At 56.6% G+C, this 15,886-nt stretch overlaps 2 protein-coding genes across 3 annotated transcripts in view; both read right to left on the bottom strand.

The window, feature by feature from the left end:
* Positions 1 to 2,206: 2,206 nt before the first annotated feature.
* Positions 2,207 to 6,145, bottom strand: FOXI1 (forkhead box I1). Of its 2 annotated transcripts, none has more exons than XM_039876283.1 (2): positions 5,056 to 6,145; positions 2,207 to 3,526 (listed from the first exon to the last, which is right to left on the bottom strand). In XM_039876283.1, the coding sequence occupies exons 1-2, from the start codon at positions 5,633 to 5,635 to the stop codon at positions 2,973 to 2,975; spliced, it is 1,134 nt and encodes a 377-aa protein (XP_039732217.1). In that variant the 5' UTR covers positions 5,636 to 6,145; the 3' UTR covers positions 2,207 to 2,972. The 2 variants fall into 2 exon arrangements, with proteins under 2 accessions (XP_039732217.1, XP_039732226.1); XM_039876292.1 differs by having other exon boundaries at positions 2,207 to 3,256; positions 5,059 to 6,145.
* An 8,372-nt stretch (positions 6,146 to 14,517) lies between these two features.
* The window catches only part of DOCK2 (dedicator of cytokinesis 2), a 366,360-nt gene continuing 364,991 nt past the window's right edge, over positions 14,518 to 15,886 (bottom strand). The window contains exon 50 of the mRNA XM_039876355.1: positions 14,518 to 15,095. Within this exon, the coding sequence (XP_039732289.1) occupies positions 15,033 to 15,095 (63 nt within the window). The 3' untranslated portion in view covers positions 14,518 to 15,032. The remainder of the gene's footprint in view (positions 15,096 to 15,886) is intronic.

Here is a 15,886-nt window from a genome sequence, read left to right as displayed (position 1 = left end):
CCTGCACAGAATGGTCCTCTTCCCTGCATCCCTTCCTCCTTCCCTCCCTCTCTCCAGCTCTCATTTCTTCTCAGAGGAAGAGAACTGCAGAGGGGCCAGCGCCAACCCGTGGAAGCTGACCGGGGAGACCCCCTGGCTGGCCTGGGTCCCGCCCTCCAGCAGGTGAGCCAGGCACCTCTCGCACCGCCCCGTCCGTGGGTTCCTGGCCCTGCTGCCAGGAACTGCCTGTGCGTCGCAGACGAGAGCTGGCAGGGTCTTTGTGTTGTCGGAGCCCTACAGACATTCCTGTTGCTGCTCTGCCCACACAATTCTGGGCTGGGGAGGAATGGAGACTAGACAGTTGTGGACCTTGGTTCTAAATGGCCGTCCCTCTCCAGGGCGAGGCTCGTCACTTTTTGGAGCCCTCAGTCGACACCCATGGCAGACAAGCCGTGGGGAAGGGGTGGGCTTTAGGAGCCATGAGATGGTCCAGGGAGACAGTGCCATTGCAGGGTCGCTTTGGGCAAAATTGGTGGCAGCAGGATCTAGTGTGACACAAAGATCCCAATCTGGGCTTCAGGGACCTGCATCTCAACTCCGCCTGTGACCCCTCCCCCTAGTGCCACCTGTGGAATCTTCCTCTCCCAGGCTCAGGCTTCCTTTCTGTGCAGCAGGCATCAGCCTCCTCTGAGTTTTCTAAGGCTTTTCACGGTCTGACACTGTGTCCCTTCCCGTCACCTCCCTTGGCGACCACCACATCCACTTCCATGGCCGGGAGAAATCTGGCTCCCTGCGGCAAGGGGCGCCCCAGGAAAGGATCTGAGGGGGCTCCAGGGAGGCCCCCGCTTTCCCATCTCAGTTTTCCTGACTTTATTCTCTCTCGTGGGGTGTCCTGGGCTCCCTGGCACTAGGCGCAGCAGATGAGAGTTTCAGCCATGGCACCCACGGATCCCCATTTGAACCCTGGCTGTGTGTCCTTGATCAAGTTACAGAATCTCTCCCTCCAGGTCTCAGTTTTCTCACCTGCAAAACGGAGAGAATAGTTTTGATCGCACTGGATTATTTTGAAGATTAAACGCAATAGGGCAGGTCATGTCCTGACATGGTGCCTGGCACCTAGTAAACCTGCGGTGAGAGCTTTATCGTTATTGTTGTTATTGCTGCTGCTGGGACAGAGGGCCCTCTGGGCCCGAGTGGGCAGCTTGGCGTGGCCTGTGCAGGCGGCCGGGGGCCCGGGCTTGAGCCCTCTGCCTGCACTCCAACCGGAAGACCTCCAGCTGCCACGTACAGGCTGCCCAGCATGCACTGCGCCAGCACCTGGTGAGTCACCTGCGTGCACCTGCGTGCACACTTGTGGGCTGTCGCAGGGGTACGTGAGCTCCCACCAGGACAGCCCTCGGCCCTGTGCCCGCCCACAGCCCTCAGTGAACGGTAGCCCACAGCGTGGTGTCATTGCCATGAGGCTTAGCCACACCCGAGGCTGCATGGCAGGGCGATAAGGTTCAGGAGTCGGAAGACCTGGGCGTGAACTGGCTGGGGGCTTCGGGCAAGTTACTCACCCACCCTGATCCCCAGTTTTCTCCCCTGTATGAACGACAGTAGCACCCCCTTCACAGGGCCTTTTGGAGGATTAAAGGTTCAGCACAGTTATGAGGCTGGCACGAGCTGCCAGGATTGGGCTATGCCCAGATGGATTGTGTTCGGTCCGAATGGACTCCTCCCATGCTCCTACCCCCGAGCCCACCCCTGCAAGCTCCCCTCTTTTTCTCGGGGGCCTGCACCCTGTCTCCACACCAGTGTGGAGGAAAGAGCCTTGACACCCATACTTTCTCTGCCTCCTGTTCCAAGAGCCTTCAGCTCCAGGCTGTGACAGGAAAACTCACAAGGAAGGGAGACACACAGGTTTTTTTTGTGTTGTTTTAATTAAAAAGAAAATAAGAAAACAACAACAACAACAAAAAACACTTTCCAGGATGTGCTGTGACGCAAGGTCACAGGCATGTAAAGTATATACAAAAGCAAGAAAAATCCTAGGAGCTGCACGCGTGGGCCCTGGGTGGCGGGAGAGGCCCTTCCACGGAGACTGTTTCTCAGGCGTTTATTTCTCCTGGGCCGTAAAAAAGGAAGTGCGGTCCAGCCTTGTTTCTCTTGGAAGGCTCAGCCGCCTTCAGCGCACTGGTCCATGACGTGCACACAAGAAGCTGGACTTTATGAGATTTCACAGGTGGGTAGTGCCAGGGTGGGGGTTTGGGGGTGCACCACTGCTCTCCCTGCCTTGCCCAAGGTTTCGGGGGCCGGGGACATGATGCTCTATGTGGGGAGAAGCTGGACACATGGCCCGGGCTTCTCTGCTGGAGTGGCAGCCAAAGGAGAACCCGCAGGTAAGTTGGGAGCCACAGAATAAGGACCTGGATCAGGATGAGACATGCCCGGGGCTGGTGCTAAATTCTGATGGACAACCAGAAGGCAGTGGATGTGCTCGTCCAATCAGCTTTCACACTGACCCTCCTTAGCCACTCAGTCAACTCCTCCATCCCTGCCTCCATTGGCCCAAACTTTGGGGCTCCCACAAGACTTGGCTCCTGGCTATGCCACTTACTAGTTTGTGTGACCCTGGGAAAGTTACTTAACTTCCTCGAGCCTCAGTTCCCTCGTCTGTTAGATGAGGACGTTCATATGAACCCCACGAGGTAACTGGGAACAGTCAGTGTGATCATGCCCTCAAAAGCCTAGTACAGCTCCCGGCACATAGTAAGTGTTCAATAAATGGCCACCTGTTTACTGTTACGCAGGCACCAGAATTCCCACTGCAGCGTTGCTGGCTGTGTTCGCAGAAGGTTCACACAGGGCTCTGTCAAAAGGCTGCGTTTCTCTGCACCTCCCGCGTCTGTGCGGGCAGTTCAGCGGTGTCGGGCCGGCCGCTGGATGCTGGCGGGCAGCACCTCCACCCCCACCCCTCGGCCATGTCCAGCCGGCTCGGGAGCTGTCCGGTTCTAGACCTCGGTGCCCTCCCTGGGGTAGAGGACGCTGCTGTTCGTGTTGACGCTGTTGTAGAAATGAGGGCCGAACTGGTTGAGGACGGAGCCTCCGTAGCCGAGAGCGTTGGCGGGCACGGGGTTGGCCCATTCGCCGGCCGCCCCCGAGCCGCCAAGGCTGGTGAGCGGCGTGTAGGAGCCGAAGTGCACCAGGTTCTGTCCTGCCTTGTCAGCGGGCTCGGCGTTCAGTCCCGGCGCGACCACGGGGCGGCCGGCGGGGCCCGACCCGCTCACGAAGGCGGTCATGGTGGAGAGGAAGCTGTTGAGGCACGGGGCGGGGGACGGCCGCTGCTCCGGGGAGCTGGTGGTGCCTGGGGAACTGCTGTCCAAGATGTCCTGGGCGTCTGTGGCCTTGGGGCTACCCGCCAGGAGACCGCTCTCCGCTTTCTCTGAGGCCAAGGAGCCCCCCGCACCGGAGGAAACATCCGACTTTCTCTTCCTCTTCCTGCGGAAATTCCCGTTGTCGAACATCTTCTCGCAGTTGGGGTCCAGAGTCCAGTAATTCCCTTTGCCTGGCATGAAAGGGGAGAAGGTAAGTGGAGGGGCAGACAAGATGCTTGACTTCCAATTCCTCCTCCTGTCCAAAGCTAAGAACAGAGGTAACGAACCCAGAAAGATGGAGAGCAAACGTCAGAGACCGAGAAATGGAGAAATTGCACAAGCCCCTGGCCCCCTTGTGCTGGTGAGGCGTTTGGGGACCTCGGGAGGCCCTTGGGGACCACGAGGCAGAGGCACGAGCCATGAAAGCGTTCACAACGCGGGTCTCTTTAAGAAGTTCAAGGGGAACAGAGGGGGGTGGTGTGTCCACTGCTGGGGTGAAAGAAAACTCAGGAAAAATTTCAGGGCTCCTTAAACGTCCAGGGCATGGAGTCGAAAGGCGGACTTGAGTCCCAGCTTTGCTCCTATCTGGCTGAGGGACTTGGGGCGAGCCTCAGTTTCCCAGCCTGCGAAGTGGACCCGTGGTACCTGCCCCTTCTTGCCGAGGCCGACTGTGGAAAGGACAGATGCTGGACATGTGAAAGAAAGGGCTTTGTAACTGTGAGGTCTGTCCTGAGGTCAGGCCAGAATGCTGTCTGCCACTGTCTCCATCTCTCAGCCTGAGGATAAGATCAGTTACTGGATGAGAAGATGCAGAGAAGGGACAAATCATCCCGCCCTTGCGAGCCCCTACGTGGGCGGAGATGGGATCCTCTGCCCCGTACGCTGGCTTCCTGTGGTGGAACGAGAAGGGACCTTAATTCTGGAAAGCGGAGACATGAGGACTTAATACATTGCCCTGTGCATATCTCCGAATTTCAGAAATTCTCCATGAGACAGAAGTGCACAGTCTTAGCGTCAGAGAGGGCTCCGCTCAGATTCACATTCCGTCCCCGTCATTTCCTCCGCGTCACCCCGGCCTGTTATTTTCCTTATCTGCAGGATGAGTCTCCTACAATCTACCCTGCAGGGGCGATTAAAGGAGGCCCGGTAACCAGGGCAGGCGGCACGAGGTGGCCCTTAGTGGCTGCTCAACAAACACCGCATCCCCTCCCAGCAGCCCTGGGGTACACTTGGGCCTTTAGTCCACTCGCCGTCCCCCACCACGACTTTCTGAGTGACGGCGGGGGATTCAGATGGACCCCAGTCACCACTGCAGAGCAGAGAGCCCGCGTCAGCACCCAACGCCTTGCATGCCTCACCCCGCGACCCCAGCCACATGCCTGCGGAGGGGATACCGTCACCATCCCCCGTTTTTCAGATGGAGAAACTGAGGCTCAGAGATCTAACCAGTCCAAGGTCACTGAGTGGTCAGCGGCCCAGACAGGATGGAAACCCAAATCCGCCTCCAGGGCCCACGTTCCGTCCACTGCTGGCTCCCCTCAGCCCGCGTCTCGGGGGCTCAGCCATGTTCAGAACTTTCCCGAACGAGGTGTGGGAAGGATGAGGGGACCCCCCGTGGGGAGCGCCGGCTCGCCAGAGCAGCGGGCCCCGTCCAGCACGCGGAGGGCTTGCGCGACCTCCCGCCCCGCCGCGCCCCCGCGCCCCCGCGCCGGGACCTTACCCGGGTCGTCCTCGTCGCGAGGCACCTTCTTGAAGCAGTCGTTGAGCGACAGGTTGTGGCGGATGGAGTTCTGCCAGCCGGCCTTGCTCTTGTTGTAGAAGGGGAAGTTGTCGGCCACGTACTGGTAGATCTGGCTGAGGGTCAGGCGCTTGTCCGGCGCCCCGTGGATGGCCATGGCGATGAGCGCCGAGTAGGAGTAGGGGGGCCGCACCAGCTTCATTAGCTCCTCCTGCGACGGGATGGGCAGCCAGCCCAGGTCGCCGCCCCCCAGCCCGGGCACGCTGGGCAGCAGCTGCCTCTGCACGCCGCCGTAGGCCTGGGGCAGGAAGGGGCTGGCGCTGGGGCCGGGCAGGTAGGGCGGCGGGGTCATGGCCTGCCCGTTTAGCCAGAGGTAGGGGTTGGGGGTGGCCCCGTACTCGCCGCCCCCCTCAAAAGAGGGGGGCCGCTGAGGGCTGGGCACGCCCTGGGGGTGGAAGAAGTTCTCGTAGTAAAGGTTCATCTCGGGGGGCTCCTGGCCGATGCTGGGGAACTGGGGGCTGCAGCGAGGCGGCGAGGGAGCCGGCAGGTCGAAGGAGCTCATGCTGGGGCTGCGCTCAGGGGAGCCACCTGCGTGCCACCTGCACAGGGGAGCTGTCCCTGCAGGTGCTCAGCTTGCCCCAGCCTCTGACTTATACCCCTCAGGGCTTGGCTGGCGGCCCCACCCAGGGGCGGCCACCGCGGCGGACCCGCCCCCCTGTCCTCTGGCAGCCACCGGCCAACCCAGGGGAATGTTCCTGCCAGCCACATCGTCCCGCTAATGACACTCAGACCGTGAAAACGGTCATTTCCTCTTTTATTTCTGCGTCCTCGTCTCTGCTCTTCCTGTCTATTCCCCCTCGCCCTGTTTGCCCCTTTCGTCCTCCTGCATTCTGTCCTTTCGCCCTCCATCCCTTCCCTTCTTCTCACATCTTCCCACACTTCTCTCCTTCCTTCTCTCTATCCAGCCGCTCTCTGCTCACCTGAGTGTCTTTCCCTCTCGCTTTTCCTCCTGCTTTTCCCGTGGACGGCTCCACGTCTCCCTCCCCCGTACTCCCGGAGTCTGTTTCCGGCTCCCGCGTCTCCTCGCACTCACGTCCTCGCCATCTCCCCCTCCGCCGCCTCCTGCCTTCTTGCTCTCGATTCCTTCTGTATCTTCCCCTCTCCTCTTGTCCTGTCTTCTTCCATCTCCCACCTCCCGACCCCTTTCGTTCTTCTGGCCTCCTCACCCGCGCTTTGCCAGTAGACATCATCGAGGAGCCACTTTTTTTGTGTTTTATGTGAAGACACACTGGAGTTTGTGGGAAGAACCTGGCTCTGAGAATCAGGACAGCAGAAGAGGAAAATGACATATAGATGACCTTCCACACGTGCGGCGCTGCGTGCAGTGCACCATGCATTACATCTATTACTTTCATCCATGCACAGACATCGCGATCCATGTACACACACATCCATGCACACACGCACACGCATTTTCACATGCACACACACGCGACACACACATGCACACACACGCGATTCATGCACACAGAATGACAATATCAGCATCTTCCATGCAATAATACACGACACATGTGCACATTACAACATGCACAATACACGCAGACATACATGTGCAATATTATTACAAAATAATATTACGTACACATTATCCATGCACACACACGTGCTAAAAGACACACATCAAAGATCCAGCGCAATATTACACGCACATGCACGCAAGACACACAATATGCACACGCGACAGACATGCACACATTTCGCAGCTTCAAACATGTATGGCCATTACCGCGACATCGCATTACTTTCTAGATAAGATGCGCGCATGTGTATGCGCCGCCATGCATGCACACATCTGCCGGTCATTATCCACATTGTTCTTGCATTATATACACACGCTGTGCACACACAATAAATGGCTGCACACACGCGTGCACACACGGTTACGCACACACACACATGTTAATCATTAACTCACACATGCACACACACACGCACACACACATACGCACATGCACACATTTTGCACATGTGCGTGCACGCACATGCATACTGCAGGCAGACAGAGACTGGGCTCTACACAAGGCCTGGGGATTATTCCAAATGAGCTGCAGGGCTCACGAAAATGAGGGAACGTGCACCGGCCAAGCCTCTCCGGCTGCAGGGACGAGCAGGCTGCAGTTCCTTATCTGATCAAAGTCCTTTCATGTTTCAGCTCGCAGAGGCCGAGAGCCAGGCCAGGAGGGGCGCCCTCCCCCCTCACTGCACCAGGCCCCTCTCCCGCCTCTGCCTCAGGCTTCTCCTTGCTTTGCGACCAGCCCCTCCCCTCTCTGGGCTCCATTCTCCCTGCGCAGCTTGGATATGACTTGTCCTGGCCCCTCGTCACCCCAGGACAGGCCCTCAGCTTGGCGGACGCGTGGTGGTCCCCCGTCAGAGGTCAGGCAGCTGTCCTCTGGACAGGCTTTTGTGGTAGCCTGAGACTTCTCTCCGGGACCAGCAGATTGGAAAGGAGTTCCAGGCAGCGACTCTGGTCAGCACCCCCTTCCTGCCCTCTCCCCTCCATGACATGCTCCCCACCCGACCTCTCACTTCCATCGACACCTTATGTCCACTTCCTTCATCGTAGCATGTCTTTGCAACTGAAGAAGGAGGTCACTTGCTGTCCCAGCAGGAGGGGCGTCCCAGGGCGTCCCCCGCACGGTCTCTGCTCTCCTCTATGGCTGCATCGGGGCCTGGGGAAGCCTCAGTGCCGCGGAACGAACGTCCTTGGTGCCCAGAGGATGATTCGGGTAAGAGGGTGAGGAACTGCCTGACCCCACCATGGAACAGCCAATGAAGGGTGACGCTGAAAGGGCCCGATTGCACTTTCTTTCCGAAGAGTAAAGCAAAGAGGCCACATTTTTGTTCAGAATGTCTCTCTGAGGCTCAAAGCACCGTCTCATCTGAGCCCAACGCAGACCGGAGGCTTGCGGTTCACCTGGCAACTCCACTTCTGATCATCGACCCCACAGAATTAAACAGAGCAAAATGAGCCACAGGCCCGTCCACCACGGCGTTACTTATAGTTGTACCAAACTGTCACTAACCCAAACGTCCAACAATAGGGGATCTTTTAAATGCAACCCAGGTTATCCAAAGGATGAAATGTTATGCAGCCATGAAAAAATAGATCGTGGAATATTTAGTGATATGGGAAGATATTTACGTTCTAATAATATAACTCAGAGAAACAGACTGTAAAATACTATAATTTGGGGGGAATAGAAATATATATTTATACATGTGTATGAAATATGTAAATATAAATACCAAACTGTCAATTATGATTTCTGCATGGAGAATTGAATGTGATTTTCATCGTCGTTTTTCTGTAGTTTCTGATTTGAACGATTAGAGAAAGGCAAACACACAGGTGACTTGCTTTTGGGGTTGAATGTAAAAGGCCAGCAAGAAGCAACATAGAGATACAGCAGACACGGGCTCCGAGGTCAGGAAGACCCGGGTTCGATTCCCAGCTCTGCCGCTGAATAACTGTGCAAATCTTGACACATGGTTTAACTTTTTTGGCCTCGGTTTTCTCAGGTGAAAATGGGAATGATGCCACAATAAAACTCACGTGGTAGCTGTGAGCATTCACCAAGGGAGCAATGTCACTGGTGTGAGTCATTTCACACGGGGCGCAGAGGCGCACTCAAAAAATACTAGATATTGTAAGAGAGTCAGTACGCCTGCGGTACGTGCAGTCCATCCCGGAGTTCGCACCTCGTGAAGTAATTGTTCCCTTTGAGCTGGCTGTGGGCAGGGGCGGTGTGGCAAGTGGGTCACAGTGAGGGAAGGGGGTGGGGACACTCCGTGCAGACACTGTATGAGGGACCCTGCCATCTGCAGCTGCCGGTCAGAGAGGCCCTGAGTCACATGCCAAGTTCACGGCTGAGCAGGGTCAAGACCTGGTCTTCCGGCCCCCTCGTCTGCCCTTTGCATATTGCTGGGGTCTCCTTCCTGAGAGGTGCTGTGTGAGGAACGCTCACCTGAGTCTCCCTGTCATACCTGGGCACTAGTTCTCTCTCCTGGGGATCAGAGGAAGCCTGGCCTGTCTTAGGAGAGGCTTCGCCCATGTGGAGCCTCTGGACCTCAGCATGTCACCACAGGGTCACGCCAGGGGTCCTCAGAGCATCCCCGAGACCCTCAGTCCCGATTTTCATGAGCACCTCGGGTGCAGTCCTTGGGTGGGTGAGGGGATCGACCTGTCCCGACCCCCAGGGCAGGTTGGGGAGTTACAGCCCGGGAGCCCCCTGGCCAGTCCCAGGGCCCCCGAGAAAAACAATCAAACGTCTCTAAATTATTTTAGGCGTTTTGAAATATCCCAGAAGTAGAAATCCAAACCTGAAAAGGTTTCCTGTTGATCAACCACAGCGAACAAAGCCAAAAGGTGGGCAGAAGAGGCCGAGCCCACCTGGGGAGCATAGGGCCGCGGTTTGCACGGCACAGTCCCGAGGGGCCTCTGGAGTGAGGAAGACCACGTATCCTGAGACTCCAATTGGGAAACTTGGGATGAGGCGACAGGACATGAAAACGTGGGCACCGAGGTCTGGAGGGGCCGGGTTTCGATTCCCACTTTCGCTGTGCGGCAGCTGTGAGGTCTCGGCCGTGTCTCGTCATCTCACGACGCCTCGACTGGCTCGTTTACTAAATGAAGCTGCACGTAGAACCTACTTTATGTGAATCTTGCAGGAAAACGTGGTGGGATGTTTGTGAAGTGTAGAGCCCAGGATCTGACAAAAACGGCTGGTGACGAGGGTGACGATGATGAATGCTGGTCCCAGGGGCCGGGCACTGACAGGGAGGTGCTCTGGGGCGGGGGGGGGAGACCGGCTTCCATCCTCCTTCAGCCAACGTTTCACATTCTCCCTCACCTTGGGAAGGTCTCACTATTTGGGGGCGAGAGGAAAGGCCTGCCACTCCCCCGGGTGCCCGGCAGTCAGCTGGATGCATCGCCAGGTCTGGAAGGCCATCCTGGCTCAAGGCCTGAAGAAAGGGTGAATGTGCCCAGGCCCGCACCCAGACCACGGCCGGCCAGGGCCACTGCCGCTCGATGGCCAGGGGCTGGAGGATCGTGTGTGGAGCAGGCAGAGTGGGGATGAAGAACCAGAGACAAGAGAGGCAGGCGGCGTCTGAACCGGCTGCTGCGGCATCATCGCGGGGCAGTGCGGGGAGCAGGGAGCTCAGGGCTGAGCCAGTCTGTGGGCCTCAGTCCACGAGAATGACTCGGAGAGCAACCCACTGTTCTGGGCCTCAGTTTCCTCATCCGTAAAAGGGGAAACGCAACGCCCTCCGAGGGTTGCTTTGAGGACTAAGAGCCAGGCCGAGCACGTGCTCGGTAAACGTCAGCTCTCATGGGGGACCCCGGAGCCCGAGGAGAGGGGAGAGGCGGGTGGTCCCCAGCCGGGGCTGCCTCCCCCCCAGGCTCACGGGCCCTGCCCGCCGTTGCCCTGTGTCCGGGGTCTGGCTTCTCCGGGTCTCCTTTCCACAAATGCCTACCGAGTGCCAGGGGTTCCGGGATCCCGACGCGTGGAGAGAGGCCGGGATGGGGCATCAGGAATTTGGGACGAGTTGGCCTCTAGCTTAAACTTTCTGTGCCAGTTCCCCAATCTGTAAAATGGGGAAAGAAGTCACAGTTTTTCTACCTGCGGCCAGAAATAGTTCTCCGTGAACGGCCACGAGCTGTTATCTGGGCCTCCTGTCTTCCTGGGCAGAGTGTTCATGAAATCTGTCTCAGTGCTTTGGGACCTGCTGTAGTGCTGGCTTCTCAGGCCCCAGTGCGGGCTTCCCGGATGTCCTCCGAGCTGTGGGCCAGGAGGCAGCCCTTTGCTTTTTGGCTTCTGGTTGAGCTGGAGTAACGTAGACCAATGGCGCCCTCTCGTGGCCATCTCTTTAAAAGCAGGGAACAGCTCAGAGACCTAGTGACGTTTCAGGGCAGGCCAAGGGTTCCTGAGACCCTGTAAGGCAGCTTCAAGGAGGAAATGAACTCCTAGAGAACCGAACACACCTTAGCTCCGCTGCGATGGAAATAGTGGGAACTGGGTTGGCAATGGGGCAGAATGTCTTAGAAGGCTTGCGAGGGGGGCGGCTGGGCTGGCCTAGTTCAAAACTGGCGCCTGCAGTTCAGTTTTCTGATGCCTCCGTGTTGTTTACCCCCGAGCCTCTGTTTGCTCATCCGTGAAACGAGGATGGCACCGGGGTTGCCTCCTCGAAGGGCCGTTGCAAGGACCGGAGGACACAATGCGAGAAGGGCCTCTGAAGTGATGCTTGGCCCTTCTCATTCCTTCTTCATTTACTCAGCACATACTGATCGATTGTCTTCACAGTAGCAGTTCTGGGGTACGCAGGACAAGGTCGTAGTCACACAGCGTGGAGGCTCACACCTCGTGATTTTGCCATCTCTGTGCTGTGCATGCCATCTGATTTACTCACACTCTTTAAAGTGGCACTCACTTTCACACGGCACCCCCAAAGCAGGGCCTTTTAGCCTTTGCCTGAGGATCTGTTTCCTTGGGAACTAGATATGACAGAAAGGCAGAGGGCCCAGGGTTCAGAGGGAGCAGCAAACAGATGTGTTACAGGTAAGGGTACCTGGAGGGCAGAGGCGGCCTGATTTCAGATGCCGGGAAGGCCCTTTGTGACTCTGAATTTCTCTCCTACTTAAGCCTGAAAGTGTGGAAAACAGAAAACTTCTACTCCACACTAGAGATAAAGCTAAAAAATGCCTCTCCCCTAGATCACGCTAAAGTGTGAATGGCAGATATCATCTCTGTCTCAAAGGCAGAGGAAGGGAAAACACAAAGCTAGGGGTCTGTGGGTGCTTAAAGAGAGGGTGACGAGTGTCACGGAGGGGAGATTATCTGATAGAAAACCAGGCTTCCAGTCAGGCAGGCCTGATTCCAGATCCGGTCCTATTGGTCACAGCTGTGTGGTCTGGGATGGGTCCCTTAACTCTTAAAATGAGAGAATTGGATGAAATGATCTCCAAGGGTTCCTGAAAACTCCACATCAGGAAAGGAAAAGAGACATCCAGTAGATCCTCCCTCCATCCCCACCCCTCCGCCAGCCAGCCCCGCTCGCTGGGAGGGCTGAAGGCAAATGTACACTTCTCCTTGACCTTGCTAATTGGTTTTGGACAGACCTTGCTTACAATAAGAGACCCACCATGGGCGCAAGCAGAGCTGTGCTGGACATCTAGCCCCGGCCCCCTCCTTTGTCCTGGGTGGCGTCTCTGGCATTGTGGGAGAAACTTTCCGAAGGGACGTGGCATCTGCAGAGTCTGACATTGGGCTGAGGTCAAAGGCAGAAAGTGAATGAGGCTAGAAGTGGACAGAGCTGGCCGTGCCCCTCACGAGCTGGGTGACAAGGGCCCGTGGCAAACTCCCCAAGCCTCGGTTTTCACATCAGTGTGGTTGGGATCCTCTTGGACCGGTTTAACGATTTAAGGAAAGGGTGCGTAATCTAAGTGCCTGGAAAATGACATTATCTATATTATTATTGTTCGTTATTGCATTGCTACTGGCATTGTTATTGCCCTGTAACCGGAGCACCGCAATGCTCCTGACAAAGTGCCAGGTGAGCCACCAATTTGATGACAGTCCTAATTAAAATAAGATTCAACTCTCATACTCTGTTGAAATAAGAACCCACGAGTTTCCCTTTTTGCTCCATTTCTATGAGAAAAGGGGGAATACCCCAGGCCCCTTCAGACCTAATAAAATACTCACAAATACTGATAATTTTCAGAAAACGGAACTTGGAAATATTATTACCACATACTGTTGAGTGAGGAGATCAGAGTTAGGAAACTCTTGGAGGTTCAAGCAGACTTTCCCAGGATGTAGCAACCGTCTCCGAATCTGGGTGTTTTGCAAGAGAAATGACATCTGCGGTTTCAAGGCACAGGATCGATCTACTTTCTGCAGTTGTGGGGAGAGGGGGAACAATTTCTTGTCCTTGCTGAGATTTTTCCCACTACTAGCTGGAAGGGCAGACATTTTAAGGTCGATTAAACATTGGAGTTTTGTTAGTTTGGACTGAAAGAAAAAGCTACTCCGACCTATAACCTGGAGAGGAAAAGGGCGGGACGGGAATGACAGACACAGTAAGGGACACACAGCTCCGAGGCCACACCTCCAGCCGTGGAGGTGCCCCGGGCACGTGACGGGGGTCGTCCAGCTGCTCAGCCTCTTGGGGATGCTCCTCTGCTCACAGGCACTGTCCTTGCTCCTTTGACAAGTGATTCGGCCAGATTCCAAGCCGGCAGGCACTGACCCGTCACCTTTGGGGATCCACGATGCAGCCCAAACCCCAACCACACCATAACGGGACTTTTAGGACTGTTGAGAAAATTGAAGCTGGACCAGCAACAGGTCTGGGGCTTGGTGAGGGGATAGGGGGGCCACCAGGAAGAAGCTGGGGTGCACAAAGGCTATGGGGACTCAGGATGTCCTGTGCACGAAGCTTGGTTAAAAGCTAAGCTTCCGCCTGGCTGCCCAGGTTTGAATCGCAGCCTTTCCACTTAGAGAGGGGCGTGGCCCGGGCCACCTTCTGCCTCTGTGCCTCAGTTTCTTCATCTGGGCAGCAGTCGTACCCACCTCCTGGGGCTGCTATCAAGATTAGGAAGGTAATTCCCGTCACGTCGATAACATGGTGCTGGTGACTGTTAGAGGCAGGTAAATGGGAGCCATTGTCATGATTGTCTCTCATCCCTCACAGTCTGCAGCTTCTAAGAAGGGAGCGTCTCCCCGAGGGGTCTCTCAGTGGCTCCAGCGCTGAACCCCAACCCCACATGGCTGTGCACTTCAAATTCACCCAGAATTGATTCCTTCCCAAATGGAGTCCTCGGCCTCGGCCAAGACCCCTTCCCTGCACAGCCCCCTGCTGGCCCGGGAGGAGGGCCTCGGTCCCCACCCTCAGGGCCTTGCGAGGAAGAGGTCTTCGCCTCCCCTGGGCCTCACCGGAGGAGCCTGGGGATTCTTCCAAGAAAAGCCACCACTTCTGACCTGGTGATGAATCCAAAGACTAGGCCATCATTCACTGGACCTCAGCCTTCTCTTTTCCTGACTCAAGCATTTGGTTGGGTGGTTCTGCCATTTCTTTCTGGAGGGGAGACAGGTGTATGAAGCGATCCACCACGCAGATCACACGAGGAAGATTCTAGAGGACTTTCTCGGCGTCTGTACACCCCAGCATTCAGCCCCTAAGGAGCAGGCGCCACAGAGGAGATTCTGGAGGGGCGGTGTGAGCCAGGTGGGCAGGTCTGGCATTGAGACTGGCTGGAGCCAGGCCCTGACCAACACCGCCGGGCTGGGCCTTCCCACCTCCCTGACGGTCTCTGGGGGCCACCTGCCCGGTCGTGGGACTCAGGGATTCCAGTGACTTCAGAATTACACAAGGCTAGCTCGATCCACAGAACCACTTTTTTTTTATTGTCAGTAAGAAACAGCAACACTTTGGAGATGATCAGCTAGGAAAAAACTAGTTGTATGAAAAAATGTGAAGTATGAAACTGTTAAACAAAAATAAAATAAAGGAATATTTAAAAGGCTTTTCAATGAAGGGCTAGGACTTAGAAATGAGACAAAAACACAGCTCCTTCTGCCTAAGAAGCTGGGTTGTAACGGCGGGCCCGGGGCGCCGGGAGCGCATGCGGCGGAAGCGTTCACGCGGGCTCCTCGCGCAGCCCCGCATCCGGGGCGGGGCGGGGCGTCCTCACCCACCACCGGGGTCGCTTGTCCCCGGTGACGCTGGTCTGCTACCAGTCAAGTTCTGGGGTCTGGCCCAGCCTGCCTCCTCTGTCCGAGTGAAGGCAGCTGACAGGAGGTCCTCCCTGTTCTTTGAGGCATCGATGTCCCACGGTCCCTCTGCTGGAAACGCCCCTCCCCGGCTCCCCACGCGCAGCCCTGGTCAGCAGCGGCTCACAGGTCAGAGGGCAGTGGGTCGGGGGTCTGCTTGCCCTCTTCGGCAGATTTGCTGGCCAGCTTTATGGAAAAAGAGAAGAAAAAGCACAACCTCAAGATGGGGTTCTCGCATGCACCCAACTGGGCTCCCCAGTTCCAACCACGAGGACCCTAAACGGGCCCCTGCCCAAAGTCCCATGAACGTGTCCACCCTGACCTTGCGCATGGCGAGACCGGCGGTACCCTCCCAATGGTTAGAGCATGGCCTTGCCGCTCCAGGCACCCGTGAGCTTGGACGAGCCATGCGGGAGCCTCACGAAGCCCGCACAGGGCGCGGGTTGGGGGAGGGAGCGCGCGGGACGACGTTTGGATGGGCAGCTGGGGTCCACTCGCTGCCCTCGCGATTATCACAGCAGCAGGGTTCTGGTTTAATAACGCCTTGAGGATCCGAAGTGTCAACGGTTCCTTCTTTATTTTGAGCAAAGACTGACAAGTGACAATAGCAGATGGCACTCGAACAGTCGGGACTGGGAAACTAACTTTTAATTAGTAGGATTTTGCTATATGAATCGAACAGGAAAACTCTTCCAAAAAATTACAAAGTGCTTTCAGCTTCCAAAGCAGCTGCCTGTCGTGGCTGATGGGCCAACAAGGGGCGATCCAGGCAAAAGACAGTTACAGGCTCTGAGTCCCAGGCCCCACCCCCCTTGCGTGGCCCAGCTGGGGTCAGCTCGCTCAGAGGGAAGGCCAGGGCCCAAGAGGAGAACTGCAGTCTGGCATTGCTGGCTAGTGTCCCAATGCTGGGGCCCCTAACCACACCTCCTCAGTGACCACATGTGTGTGTGTGTGTGTGTGTGTGTGTATGTGTGTAT

Source organism: Pteropus medius, unplaced genomic scaffold (assembly GCF_902729225.1).
Source record: "Pteropus medius unplaced genomic scaffold, Ma_sr-lr_union100, whole genome shotgun sequence".
In the NCBI taxonomy this organism is placed as follows: domain Eukaryota; kingdom Metazoa; phylum Chordata; class Mammalia; order Chiroptera; family Pteropodidae; genus Pteropus; species Pteropus medius.
This window is presented reverse-complemented; position numbering and strand designations above follow the sequence as displayed.

Coding starts and splice junctions, on each gene's coding strand:
- FOXI1 (XM_039876283.1), bottom strand. CDS start 5,635: ATGAGCTCCTTCGACCTGCCGGCTCCCTCGCCGCCTCGCTGCAGCCCC. Junction 3,527..5,055: donor TCGCGACGAGGACGACCCGG/GTAAGGTCCCGG, acceptor CTTTCATGCCAG/GCAAAGGGAATTACTGGACT.